This window comes from Salvelinus sp. IW2-2015, unplaced genomic scaffold, assembly GCF_002910315.2.
Source record: "Salvelinus sp. IW2-2015 unplaced genomic scaffold, ASM291031v2 Un_scaffold2022, whole genome shotgun sequence".
Lineage (NCBI taxonomy): Eukaryota > Metazoa > Chordata > Actinopteri > Salmoniformes > Salmonidae > Salvelinus > Salvelinus sp. IW2-2015.
Window position 1 is genome coordinate 122,823 of NW_019943369.1, and position 15,600 is coordinate 138,422.

General features: G+C 45.8%; 1 protein-coding gene across 1 annotated transcript in view; it reads left to right on the forward strand.

The window, feature by feature from the left end:
• LOC112072749 (zinc finger protein 513) overlaps positions 1 to 13,949 on the forward strand; it is a 37,004-nt gene extending 23,055 nt beyond the window's left edge. The window contains exons 4-5 of the mRNA XM_024140136.2: positions 5,610 to 6,392; positions 12,416 to 13,949. Of these exons, the coding sequence (XP_023995904.1) occupies positions 5,610 to 6,392; positions 12,416 to 13,356 (1,724 nt within the window). The 3' untranslated portion in view covers positions 13,357 to 13,949. The remainder of the gene's footprint in view (positions 1 to 5,609; positions 6,393 to 12,415) is intronic.
• The last annotated feature ends 1,651 nt before the right edge of the window (positions 13,950 to 15,600 follow it).

Consider the following 15,600-nt stretch of genomic DNA (forward strand, 5'->3'; position numbering starts at 1 on the left):
TGTCTGTAGATGGGTTCTCGTGTAACATGTCTCTCCCTCCTGTGTTGTAGATGGATCCAGTCTGTAACATGTCTCCTCTCCTGTTGTGTAGATGGGTTCTCAAGTATGGTAACTGTCTCTCCTCTCCTGTGTGGTAGATGGTTTCTCAGAGGTCAACATGTCTCTCTCTCCTGTTGTGTAGATGGGTTCTCAGTTGTAACATGTCTCTCCTCTCCTGTGTTAAGGTCTCCATCGCCATTCTCTCCTGTGTGATCAGTCACGTCCTCCTCTCTGTTGTGTAGAATGGCGAGTTCTCGAGTCATGTACATGTCTCCTCCTGTTGGAGATGAGGTTCTCAGTCCTGTAACAGTCCTCCTTCCATGTTGGTAGTGGTTCTTCAGTCATTAAACATGTCTCTTCCTGTTGTTAGATGGGTTCTCAGATGTAACATGGTTCCTCTCCTGTATGTGTAGATGGGTTCTCAGTCTGTAACATGTTCTTCTCTCTCCTGTGTTTGTAGAGAGTATCCAGCGTAGTAACATGTTTCTCTCCTGTTTGTGTAGATGGGTTCTCAGTCTGTTGTACATGGTCTCTCCTCTCCGTTGTGGTAATGGTCCAGTACTGAAACATTGTTCTCCTCTCCTGTTGTAGAACCTCTGCTCCTCCGTTGGGTGAGATAACACCACAGGTAGAGGATGAGTACATGTTACTACTGAGAACCTCTACACAACAGGAGAGAGAGGACATGTTACAGACTGAGAACCCACTACACAACAGGAGAACATGTTACAACTGAGACCATCTACACAACAGAGAGGAGAGACATGTTACAGACTGAGAACCCATCTACACAACAGGAGAGACATGTTACATACTGGAGAACCCATCTACACAACAGGAGAGGAGAGACATGTTACTACTGAGAACCCATCTACACAACAGGAGAGGAGAGACATGTTACAGACTGAGAACCCATCTAACACAACGGAGGAGAGACATGTTACATACTGAGAACCCATCTACACAACAGGAGAGGAGAGACCATGTTACAGACTGAGAACCCATCTTACACACAGGAGAGACATGTTACAGACTGAGAACCCATCTACACAAACAGGAGAGGAGAGACATGTTACATACTGAAACCCATCTACAAACAGAGAGGAGAGACTTTTACAGACTGAGAACCCATCTACACAACAGGAGAGGAGACATGTTACATACTGAGAACCCATCTACACAACAGGAGAGGAGAGACATGTTTACTAGACGAAACCCATCTACACAACAGAGGAGAGACATGTTACAGACTGAGAACCCATCTACACAACAGGAGAGGAGAGACATGTTACAGACTGAGAACCCATCTACACAACAGGAGAGACATGTTACAGACTGAGAACCCATCTACACAACAGGAGAGACATGTTACAGACTGAGAACCCATCTACACAACAGGAGAGGAGAGACATGTTACAGGACTGAGAACCCATCTACACAAACAGGAGAGGAGAGACATGTTACAACTGAGAAACCCATCTACACAACAGGAGAGGAGGTGGGAACGGGAGACAAGAACGACGAGTCTCCACAGTAAGGGGCGACAGGTAGGTAAGTCTGAGGATTACAGACTGTACTAAAACACTTGAAGGAGGCATGTCTAGAGTTAAGTCAACAAGTTACTATTTATCATTGTGTTTCTTGATAGCTACCTACACAAATAAGCTAGCTCGAACAACAGTGTTAATTAATATTTATAAAATAATTTAAAAAATTTAAAAGCAACTACAAAATAAAAGTTTCTCCAGTAGGCATCTACATCCCTCTTTTTTTTCCTATTAGGGATGTAACCAATGATGGATATGAACCCTGGATTGATGAGCTATGTTTTGGCCAAGAAGGCTTTGGAATCGAAGCGTTCGACCCATGTTGCCTCCCCAGTGGAGCAGTCCTGGCATCGGAACTATGCAGTGTTTCAATTAAATGACAAACATTATTTTTTTTTTTAAAAAATTATAAGATTGTAGTGGACGTAGCATTAGTAATCTATAAAATGATACTTTTAAGGAAAAGTTTAGCTCACATAATGTTTCTGTAATAGAATAAAATGCGGCAATAAACAAAATGTAGACAAAAAATTCATTTTAATATCTTCCTAAATCTTTTTTACACTGGTTGAGTAGAGCCAAGATGGAGGCACAAGTGGCTACAACACAGATGGTGAGGAGAGCCAAGATGGAGGCCTCAGTGGCTACAGACACAATGGTGAGGGAGAGCCAAATGGAGGCACAGTGGTTACAACACAATGGTGAGGGAGAGCCAAGTGGAGGCACGGTGGCTACAACACAATGGTGAGGAGGGCCAAGAATGGGGAACAGTTGGCTTTCAACACAATGGTGAGGGAGAGCCAGATGGAGGCACGGTGGCTTTCAACACATATGGTGAGGGGAGAGCCAAGATGCGAGGCACAGTTGGCTACAACAACTGCGTGAGGGAGAGCCAAGATGGAGAGCACAGTGGCTTACAACCAATGGTGAGGGAAGAGCCAAGATGGAGCACAGTGGCTTCAACACAATGGTGAGGGAGAGCCAAGATGGAGGCACAGTGCTTCAACACAATGGTGAGGGAGAGACCAAGATGGAGGCACAAGTGGCTTTCAACACAATGGTGAGGGAGAGCCAAGATGGAGGCACGGTGGCTTCAACACAATGGCGAGGGAGAGCCAAGATGGAGGCACAGTGGCTACAAACAATGGTGAGGGAGAGCCAGATGGGCACGGTGGCTACAACACAATGGTGAGGAGAGCCAAGATGGAGGCACAGTGGCTTCAACCACAATGGTGAGGAGAGCCAAGATGGAGGCATGGTGACTTCAACACAATGTGGGGGAGAGCCAAGATGGAGGCATGGTGACTTAAACACAATGGTGAGGGAGGGGCCAAAGATGGAGGCACAGTGGCTCAACACAGTGGTGAGGAGAGCCAAGATGGAGGCATGGTGACTTCAACACCAATGTGGGGGAGAGCCAAGATGGGGGCAACGTGGCTACAACCAAGGTGAGGGGAGAGCCAAGATGGAGCACGGTGGCTACAACACATGTGGAGGAGAGCCAAGAATGGAGGCACGGTGGCTTCAAAACATGGTGAGGAGAGCCAAGATGGGCACAGTGGCTTCAACACAATGGTGTGGGAGAGCCAAGATAATGTACCTTTATTTATTTAACTAGGCAAGTCAGTTAAGAACAAATTCTTATTTACAATGACGGCTAAGAACAGTGGGTTAACTGCCTTGTTCAGGGGCAGAACAACAGATTTGTACCTTGTCAGCTTGGGGATTCGATCTTGCAACCTTTCGTTACTAGTCAATGCTCTAACCACTAGGCTACCTGCCGCCCCACAAGATGGAGGCAAGGTGGCTTCAAAACAGTGCCCCGTATTAGGCATCTAGTGACAAATGGATAATTTTTAAACTGTCAAATAAAAAAATTCCCAATGCAGCTGCAAGCAACGTTTTGGGTCTCAACGGTGCTGTACCCCACTACCTCACTGTACCCACTACCTACGTACCTCACTACCTCACTGTACCCCACTACCTCACTGTACCCCACTACCAATTACTGTACCCCACTACCTCCACTGTACCCCCTACCCTTACTGTACCCACTACCTCCACTGTACCCACTACCTCACTGTACCCCACTACCTCACTGTACCACCACGTACCATTTACTGTACCCCACTACCTCACTGTTACCCCACTACATTACTGTACCCACTACCATTACTGTACCCCACTACCATTACTGTACCCACTACCATTACTGTAACCCACTACCTTACTGTACCCCACTACCTTACTGTACCCACTTACTCCTGTACCCACTACCATTTACGTACCCACTACCTCACTGTACCCCACTACCATTACTGTACCCCACTACCCTTACTCTACCCTACTACCCTTACTGTACCCCACTACCATTACTGTACCCCACTACCTCACTGTACCCCACTACCTTAACTGTACCCCACTACCTTACTGTACCCCACTACCTTACTGTACCCCACTACCCTTACTGTACCCCACTACCATTACTGTACCCATACCTCACTGTACCCCACTACCTCACTGTACCCCACTACCTCACTGTACCCCACTACCCTTAACTGTACCCACTACCCTTACTGTACCCCACTACCCTCACTGTCCCCACTACGCTTACTGTACCCCACTACGCTTACTGTACCCCACTACGCTTATGTGACCCCACCTACCTCACTGTACCTCACTACCTCACTGTACCCACTACCTCACTGTACCCCCAACTACCTCACTGTACCCACTACCTCACTGTACCCACTACCATTCTGTACCTCACTACATTACTGTACCCCCTACCTCAACTGTAACCTCACTACCTCACTGTACCCTCACTTACCTTCACTGTACTCACTGTACCCACTACTCCGTACCACTGTACCCACGTACCCACTACCCCACTCTTGCACCCCACTAACCATTACTGTACCCACTACCATTACTGTACCACTACATTGACTGTAACCGCCCACTACTCCTCACTGTACGCCTACCCCACTTCCACCTCACGTTACACCCACTACCTCACTGTACCCCACTACCCTGTAACCTACCTGACCACTACCCTCACTGTACCCCACTACGCTTACTGTACCCCACTAACGCTTACTTAACCCCACTATACCTCACTGTACCTCACTACCTCACTGTACCCACACTTCACTGTACCACTACCTCACTGTACCCCACTACCTCACTGTACCCCCACTACCTCCACCGTACCCACTACCTTACTGTCTCCACTACATTCTGTTACCCCCCTACCTCACTGTTACCTCACTACCTCACTACCTCCTGTACCTCAACACTGTAGCCCACTACCTCACTGTACCCACTACCTCACTGTACCCCACTACCTCACTGTACCCCACTACCATTACTGTACCCCACTACCATTTACTGTACCCCTCCACCTCACTGTACCCCACTACCATACTGTACCCCCTCCATTATGAAACCCCACTAACCTCACTGTACCCACTACCATTACTGTACCCCACTACCCTTACTGTACCCGCACTACCCTACTGTACCCCACTACCATTACTGTTAACCCCACTACCTCACTGTACCCCACTACCATTACTGTACCCCACTACATTACTTGTACCCCTTACACTCACTGTACCCCACTACCATTACTGTACCCCACTACATTACTGGTACCCCACTACCTCCCTGTACCCACACCATATTACCCTACCATTACTGTACCCCACTAGCATTACTGTACCCACTACATTTATGTCTCTCCTGTTGTGTAGATGGGTTCTCAGTCTGTAACATGTCTCTCCTCTCCTGTTGTGTAGATGGGTTCTCAGTCTGTAACATGTCTCTCCTCTCCTGTTGTGTAGATGGGTTCTCAGTCTGTAACATGTCTCCTCTCCTGTTGTGTAGATGGGTTCTCAGTCTGTAACATGTCTCCTCTCCTGTTGTGTAGATGGGTTCTCAGTCTGTAACGTGTCTATTGATCGTTTATTTAACCCTTTGACTGTAAGGATTCATCATAACAGCTTTTTATCTGCCTTTCAGACTCTGTAGCGGCTGAGATCGGCTTCTCTGTGTACCCTCTGGGGGATGAGGAAGAGAGTTGTGCCTTCAGCCGTCTCAGTATGGAGAGTGACGCAGATGAGCCCTGCACCGCCACCGAGAGCTGCAGGGACCAGGAGGATGATCCAACCTCCCAGCCCGACCTCGAGCCCCCCTTCCCCCCCTACCTGTCCTGCCGGGGCTGCGGCCTGGATCTGGTGGGACCCTACTGCCACCGTTGCTGCAAAGGAGGAGGAGGAGGAGGAGGGGAATTCAGCGGCTCGTTCGGTGGCTTTCGCTCCGGTTCGCGGTCACAAGCGGACGATAGCGAGGAAGGAGGGGACGTAACGGACGACAACTCCATAATGGGTGACGACGGTCCCAACTCCAAGCTCCACTCCTGCCAGTTGTGTGGGTTCTCCTCACGCTATGCCAATCACGTCAAGAGGCACATGAAGACTCACAACGGGGAGAAGCCGTACCACTGTCCCCTGTGTACCTACGCCTCAGCCCAGCTGGTCAACCTGCAGAGACACCTGAGGATTCACACCGGGGAGAAACCATACAGGTGTGACCGCTGCTCCTTCGCCTGCAGTTCCCTAGGCAACCTGAAGAGGCATCAGAGGATGCATGTGGCTGGACAGCCGGGACAGGGGGCGGGACAGGAAGCAGTCAGACCTGATCCCTCTGCCGTTGGCCCTCCTGCTGTTGGCCCTCCTCCTATTGGTCCTCCTGCTAGTAGGCATGGTCTTAAGAGGAAGGAGGAGCACAGTGCTTCAGCTGAAGGTATTTTTCAATTACACAGAAAAAATAGAAACGCAACAGTTTAAAGGATTTCACTGAGTTACAGTTTATATAAGGAAATCAGTCAATTGAAATGAACTCATTAGGCCCCAATCTATGGATTTCACACGACTGGGAATACAGATATGCATCTATTGGTCACAGATACAGATAAAAAGTAGGGCTATGGATTAGAGGTCGGCCGATTATGATTTTTCAATGCCGATACCGATTATTGGAGGACAAAAAAAGCCGATACCGATTTATTTATTTTTTAAATTTGTTTTTTAAATATATATATCATACACACACACACATTTTTGTAATAATGACAATTGCAACAATACTGAATGAACAATGAACACTTATTTTAACTTAATATAATACATATATACACACACGCACACAGCTCTGAAGTGACAATGATACTGAAGAGTCTGCTTAGGAGACAAATACTCTCAACTGTTTGAATAAAAATGAGTTTAAGTTACCTGTGATGAATGTTGAAAACAAAAACTTTAATTTCTATATGCAGGAAATCCTATTTTAATAATGGGCATGGTAAGAATTGACAACCAAAGTGAGAGTCATAATTCCCATGACACCTAGCAAAATCTGAAAAGCGGTTCTTCATTTATTCCATAGGATATTTTTAGATTCACTTAAAATAAGGTCTGTGTTTCGTGTAGGCTTACATCACCGTGCAAATTTTATAACTGTGTAGATATCATAGGACAAGGTAACTGATCAATATTGGCTAAATATAAGCGAAGATAAAAAAAAATTGTGGAGTGGATTTATGAAAATATGTTGAACAAACGTTACCTTATCTAGTGAGATTTACACGGGTATCAAAACGTTGAGGCGGTTTAAGCCTGCACGAAACACAGACCTTATTTGAAGTAGATCAAGACATTTCTCTATGGAAGACATTTATTAACAGGAATTATAAACGCGTCGACTATTTCTCTCTAAACCATATACCTTTCACTAATCCGGAAACTATCACCTCGAAAACAAAACGTTTATCCGTTCCGTATTTTATCTAACGGGTGGCATCCATGAGTCTAATATTCCTGTTTCATTGCACAACCTTCAATGTTGTCATAATTATGTAAAGTTCTGGCAAATTAGTTCGCAAAGAGCCAGGCGGCCCAAACTGTTGCATATGCCCTGACTCTGCGTGCAATGAACGCAAGAGAAATGACACAATTTCACCTGGTTAATATTGCCTGCTAACCTGGATTTCTTTTAGCTAAATATGCAGGTTTAAAAATATATACTTGTGTATTGATTTTAAGAAAGGCATTGATGGTTAAGTACACATTGGAGCAATGACAGTCATTGATTGATTGTTTTTTATAAGATAAATTTAATGCTAGCTAGCAACTTACCTTAGCTTACTGCATTCGCTAACAGGCAGGCTCCTCGTGGAGTGCAATGTAATCAATGCAAGATTGGATCCCCCGAGCTGACAAGGTAAAGAATCTGTCGTTCTGCCTCGTTTTTCCTAGGCCGTCATTGAAAATAAGAATGTGTTCTTAACTGACTTGCCTAGATAAATAAAGATAAAATAAAGGTGTAAAAAAWWTTTTTTTTTTAATTAATAAATAAAAATCGGCGCCCAAAAATACAGATTTCCGATTGTTACGAAAATTTGAAATCGGCCATTCCGATTAATCGGTCGACCTCTACTATGGATCAGAGAACCAGTCAGTATCTGGTGTGACCACCATTTGCCTCATGCAGGGACACATCTTCACAGAGTTGATCAGGCTGTTGATTGTGGAATGTTGTCCCACTCCTCTTCAATGACTCTGCAAAGTTGTTGGATTTTGGCGGGAACTGGAACAGGCTTTCGTACATGTCGATCCAGAGCATCCCAAACATGCTCAATGGGTGACATGTCTGGTGAGTATAGAGGCCATGGAAGAACTGGGACATTTTCAGCTTCCAGGAAGTGTGTACAGGTCCTTGCGACATGGGGCCGTGCATTATGGGGCCGTGCATTATCATGCTGAAACATGAGGTGATGGCGGCAGATGAAAGGCACGACAATGGGCCTCCAGGATCTCGTCACGGTATCTCTGTGCAATCAAATTGCCATCGATAAAATGCAATTGTGTTCGTTGTCCGTAGCTTTATGCCTGCTGCTCATACCATAACCCCACAATGGGGCAGTCTTTTCACAACGCTAACATCAGCAAACCCCTCGCCCACACGACGACGTACTCGCTGTCTGCCATCTGCCCGGTACAGTTGAAACGTGGATTCATCCATCAAGAGCAGACTGTTCCAGCATGCCAGTGGCCATCGAAGGTGAGCATTTGCCCATTGAAGTCGGTTACGAAGCTGAACTGCAGTCAGGTCAAAACCCTGGTGAGGAGAACGAGCACATAGAGGAGCCTCCCTGAGACGGTTTCTGACAGTTTGTGCAGAAATTCTTTGGTTGTGCAAACCCACAGTTTCATCAGCTGTCCAGGTGGCTGGTCTCAAACAATCCCGCAGGTGAAGAAGCTGGCGTGGTTACACGTGGTTCTGAGGCCGGTTGGACGTACTGCCAAATCCTCTAAAACGACGTTGGAGGCGGCTTATGGTAGAGAAAAGAACATTCAATTCTCTAGCGGGCATTCCTGCAATTAGTATGACAATTGCACACTGCCTCAACTTGAGACATCTGTGGTATTATGCCAAAACTGCACATTTTACAGTGGGCTTTTATTGTCCCCAGCACAAGGTTCAATGATCATGCTGTTTAACTTCTTATGGCTGGGATCCCGTTAACGGGATCGATATGACAACAGCCAGTGAAAGTGCAGGGCGCCAAATTCAAAACAACAGAAATCTCATAATTAAAATTCCTCAGACATACAAGTATTTCACACCATTTTAAAGATAAAAATTGTTGTTAATCCCACCACAGTGTCCGATTTCAAAAAGGCTTTACGACGAAAGCACAACATATCATTATGTTAGGTCAGCACCTATTCACAGAAAAACACAGCCATTTTTCCAGCTAAAGAAAGGAGTCACAAAAAGCATAAAGAGATAAAATGAATCACTAACCTTTGATGATCTTCATCAGATGACACTCATAGGACTTTGTTACACAATACATGTATGTTTTGTTCGATAAAGTTAATATTTATATCCAAAAATCTCAGTTGACATTGGCGTGTTTTGTTCAGTAATTTTTTGCCTCAAACATCCGGTGATTTTGCAGAGAGCCACATCAATTTACAGAAATACTCATAATAAACATTGCTAAAAGATACAAGTGTTATACATGGAACTTTAGATAAACTTCTCCTTAATGCAACCGCGGTGTCAGATTTCAAAAAAACTTTACGGAAAAAGCACACCATGCAATAATCTGAGTACAGCGCTCAGAGCCCAAACAAGCCATAAAGATCCGCCATGTTGTGGAGTCAACAGATGTCAGAATAGCATTATAAATATTCACTTACCTTTGATGATCTTCATCAGAATGCACTCCCAGGAATCCCAGTTCAACAATAAATGTTTGATTTGTTCCTATTTTGATCACAGTCTAATCATTTATGTCCACAATACCTCCTTTTTGTTCGCCGGCGTTCATATTACAGTTCGTAGAAACATGTCAAACGATGTATAGAATCAATCTTTAGGATGTTTTTTAACATAAATCTTCAATAATGTTCCAACCGGAGAATTCCTTTGTCTGTAGAAATGCGATGGAACCCAGTCGTATCTATCACGTGAACGCGCATGGTCAGCTCATGGCACTCTGCCAGAGCCCTGACTCAAGAGCCCTCATTCCCCCCTCCTTCACAGTAGAAGACATCAAACAAGGTTCTAAAGACTGTTGACATCTGAGTGGAAGCCTTAGGAAGTGCAATATGGACCAATATATCCACATCTGTTATATCTCATAGGTACGATGAGGTGAAAAAACTTAACCTCAGATGTCCCACTTCCTGGTTGGTTTTTGCCTGCCAATATAGAGTTCTGTTATCTCACAGACACATCATTCAAAACATTTTAGAAACTTCAGAGTGTTTTTCTATATCCAAATTCTACTAATACTATGCATATATTAGCAGAACTAGGCCTGAGAAGCAGGCAGTTACTCTGGAGCACACTTATTCATCACTAGCTCTCAATACTGCCCCCAGCCATAAGAAGTTAATCATCTTCTTGATATGCCACACCTGTCAATGGTATGGATATTATTATATAGTATCTTGGGAAAGGCTCACTAACAGGGATGTAAACAAATGTGTGCACAACATTTGAGAGAAATAAGCTTTTTGTTTGTGTTGAACATTTCTGGGATCTTTTCATGTCCAGCTCATGAAAATGTTAACTAAAGAGTTAGGCCTGTATCAGTACTTCAGTTACACCATTTGGAATACTTTAAAGATGTGTTTCATGTATATTTACATACATACACACTACCGTTCAAAAGGTTTTGGGGTCTCACTTAGAAGAAAAAGCAAATGATTTTGGTCCATTTAAATATAATAACATCAATTGATCAGAAATCGGTGTAAGATGACTATTGTAGCCTGGAAACAGGCTGAGATAAAAAAAATGAATATCTACATAGGGGTACAGAGGACCATTTATCAGCAACCATCCACTCCTGTGTTTCAATGGCACGTTGTGTTAGCTAATCCAGTTTATCATTTTAAAAGGCTAATTGATCACTAGAAAACCGTTTTGCAATTATGTTGCACAGCTGAAACCTGTTGTCCTGATTTAAAGAAGCAATAAAACTGTCCTTCTTATAGACTAGTTTGAGTATCTGGAGCATCAGACATTTGTGGTGGGTTCGATTACAGGCTCAAAATGGCCAGAAACAAAGAACCTTCTTCTGAAACGTCAGTCTATTCTTTTCTGAAAATGAAGGCTGTTCATGCGAGAAATTGCCAAAACTGAAGATCTCATACAACGCCGTGTACTACTCCCTTCACAGACAGGCACAAACTGTCTCATACACCCAGAATAATAAAGAGGAAGTGGGAGAGCCCCGGTGCACAACTGAGCAAGAGGACAAGTACATTAGTGTCTAGTTTGAGAAACAGAGGCCTCACACAAGTCCTCAACTGGCAGCTTCATTAAATAGTACCGCAAAACACCAGTCTCAACGTCAACAGTGAAGAGGCGACTCCGGGATGCTGGCTCCTAGGCAGAGTTCCTCGTCCAGTGTCTGTGTTCTTTTGCCCTATCTTAATCTTATTTTTTTATTGCAGTCTGAGATATATGCTTTTCTTTGCATACTCCTGCCCTGATAGTCGCAGTTTATCTCGGAGTCCGCGCTCGTGCAATTCACCTGTTGGACGTTTGAGTACTGTGTTTTGCGGAGGTACTATTCTTTAATGAAGCTGCCAGTTGAGGACTTGTGAGGCGTCTGTTTCTCAAATTAGACACTTTAATGTACTTGTCCTCTGCAGCAGAGGTAACTCTGGGTCATCCTTTCTTATACCGGTCCTCATGAGAGCCAGTTTCATCATAGCACTTGATGGTTTTTGCGACTGCACTTGAAGAAACGTTCAAAGTTCTTAGTCTTCCGCATTGACTGACCTTCATGTCTTAAAGTAATGATGGACTGTTGTTTCTCTTTGCTTGTTTGAGCTGTTCTTGCCATAATATGGACTTGGTCTTTTACCAAATAGGGCTATGATCTGTATACCAACCCTACCTTGTCACAACACAACTTAATGCGTTTGAGCCAATCAGAAGGAAAGAAATTCAACAAATGTACTTTTAACAAGGCACACCTGTTAATTAAAATGCATTCCAGGTGACTACCTCATTTAGCTGGTTGAGAGAATGCAAAGCTGTCATCGAGGCAAAGGGTGGCTACTTTGAAGAATCTCAAATATATTGTAATTTTGTTTAACACTTTTTTTTGGTTACGACATGATTCCATGTGTGTTATTTCATAATTTTGATGTCTTCACTATTATTCTACAATGTAAAAATAAACAAAAACCCTGTGTGTGTGTGATGACTAATTTGGCCCACCTCTGCTCTGATTTCAGAAGTGATGAGGTCTGATCTAAACCTCCACAACAGAGACTACCTGCCACGCTACAGCAGACAAAGGTTACCCCCGCCACTGGAGCAACAGCCCCCAAGACTTATTGAGGGGCCTGGACTTGGGGCTAGGGTCGGGGCTGGGACTTTAGGAAGGTGTTTGACTGGGACTAGGTCTGGGCCTGGAGTCAGAGCTGTGGTGGGAGTGAAGTCAGAGGACACACACAGAGACACTCTCCTTCCTCTGCTCTTCCCCTTTACCTGTCGTCTCTGTGGTATCCCCCTGGAGGATGAGGATGGCTCCACTGCGCAGATCTGTGCCAAATGCACCCTGGACATGCTGACCAAGGAGTCATCTGGCCCCAACAGCCCCGGGGAGCGTGGGGATAAGGTCTACACCTGCAGCGCCTGTCCCTTCCTCACCCACTACCCCAACCACCTGGCGCGACACATGAAGACGCACAGCGGAGAGAAGCCGTACAAGTGCCCTCAGTGCGACTACGCCTCCGCCCACTTCGACAACCTGAAACGCCACCACCGCGTGCACACGGGCGAGAAGCCGTACAAGTGCCACCTGTGTGACTACGCCTGCGGGAACCTGGCTAACTTAAAACGCCACCAGCGGGTCCACTCAGGCGCCAAGCCGTTCCAGTGCGCAGTGTGTAGCTACAGCTGTAACCAGAGTATGAATCTGAAGAGACACATGCTGAGACACACGGGCGAGAAGCCTTATAAGTGCCAACAGTGTGGATACACCACGGGACACTGGGACAACTACAAACGACACCAGAAGAAACATGGCCTCGCCACCGACGGATGGGTCAAAGTTCAGATGTCCGGCGCCCACGAGGAAGAGGGGGGTGAGGAAGAGGATGAGGAAGAAAGGGTGGCGGGACAGCCGCAGAGGAAAGAGGAAGAGGCGGAGATGCAGTATATGTCCAGATAGGAACAGAGCCAGAGCCTGTTACCACAGAACATGAGATTGGGAAATGACAGCTAAGCTACCAGCAAAATCCTAGATTTTTCGTTTTGTTTTTGTCAATGATTTTTCTGCAGCTGCTATGTAAAATCCTAGAACATGGTGATKGTTATTGGATATGTTTGATGCCTTTTGGACAGAAAGTAAGGAGGGTTGCTGCTGTGTTGCCAGACGAATGGACTGGAAAGAGGTTTCTACTTTAACGTCCGCAACTAAATACTGCCTGCATTGTCCACCATATGCTGTTCTCTCCCCCCCAACACACACCAACAGTGCCGTACATATCCTAACTTCATTTACGCCTTACAACCCACAATTCAGTTGTCCTATTAACTAGGTATCCCCCTTTCCCTCTATAGTCTCCATTTACCCGTCTGCTATTCCAACTCCTCTATAGTCTCCATTTACCAGTCTGCTATTCCAACTCCTCTATAGTCTCCATTTACCAGTCTGCTATTCCAACTCCTGTATAGTCTCCATTTACCAGTCTGCTATTCCAACTCCTCTATAGTCTCCATTTACCAGTCTGCTATTCCAACTCCTCTAGTCTCCATTTACCAGTCAGCCGTGCACTGTTTAAACAGGGCCCATAGGGAGCCATTCCCTTTAATAGTGCACTGTTTAAACAGGGCCCATAGGGTGCCTGTGCACTGTTTAAACAGGCCCATAGGGTGCCGTGCACTGTTTAACAGGGCCATAGGGCCATTCCCTTTATAGTGCACTGTTTAAACAGGCCCATAGGAGCCATTCCTTTATAGTGCACTGTTTAAACAGGGCCATAGGGAGCCATTCCTTTATAGTGCACTGTTTAAACAGGCCCATAGGGAGCCATTCCCTTTATAGTGCACTGTTTAAACAGGGCCCATAGGGAGCCATTCCCTTTATAGTGCACTGTTTAAACAGGGCCCATAAGGAGCCATTCCCTTTATAGTGCACTGTTTAAACAGGGCCCATAGGGGGCCATTCCCTTTATAGTGCACTGTTAAACAGGGCCCATAGGGTGCCGTGCACTGTTTAAACAGGCCATAGGGAGCCATTCCCATTATAGTGCACTGTTTAAACAGGGCCCATCCTTGCTTCAAGTAAAAACAGACAGAAGGACGTAACAACGGGCTAACTTCAACAGTTAATTGATCACAAGCGAGCGTTTCCAAAGCAACACACTACACTAGCCTGGTCCCAGATCTGTTTGTGCTGTCTTGACAACTCCTATGGTCATTGACTGTAGTAGTTGGTTATGAAGAAAAGCACAAACAGATCTGGACTAGGCTAAATCCACACCGTTAGAGCGCCTTAACGGGGCAGGTTCAGTAGCCAAACATTGCAGATAGAAATACCATGAATAGAGCCGACATGATCCTTATTCTCATTCATTCCTACCTGGACGTGACCCAAGAAGTAACAGTAGGTGGGTATTTATGGGGAAGAGGGGGGTTGAGGGTTATTTTGAGGAGGTTATGGGGAGGGGGGGTTGAGGAGGGTTATTATGGGGGTTGAGGGTTATTATGGGGAGAGGGGGGTTGAGGAGGGTTATTATGGGAGAGGGGGGGTAGAGGAGAGTTATTATGGGAGAGGGGGGTGAGGGGTATTATGGGGAGAGGGGGTTGAGGTGGGTATTATGGGGAGAGGGGGGTTTGAGGGGGTTATTATGGGGAGAGGGGGGGTTGAGGAGGTTATTATGGGGAGAGGGGTTGAGGAGGGTTATTATGGGGAGAGGGGGGTTGAGGAGGGTTATGGGAGAAGGGGGTTGAGGAGGTGGGGAGAAGGGGGGTTGAGGAGGGTTATTATGGGGAGAAAGGGGGGTTGAGGAAGGGTTATGGGGAGAGGGGGGTTGAGGAGGGTTATTATGTGGAGGGGGGGGTTGAGAGGTTATTATGGGAGGGGGGTTGAGGAGGGTTATTATGGGGAGAAGGGGGGGTTGTAGGAGGGTTATATGGGAGAGGGGGGGTTGAGGAGGGTTATTATGGGGGAGGGGGTTGAGGAGGTTATTATGGGAGAGGGGGATTGAGGAGGGTTATTATGGGGAGAGGGGATTGAGGAGGGTTTATTATGGGAGAGGGGGTTGAGGAGGTTTATTATGGGAGAGGGGGGGTTGAGAGGGTTATTAATGGGGAGAGGGGGTTTGAGGAGGGTTATTATGGGGGGGGGATGGAAAGCAGACTGGTAAATGGAGACTATAGAGGAGTTGGAATAACAGACTGGTAAATGGAG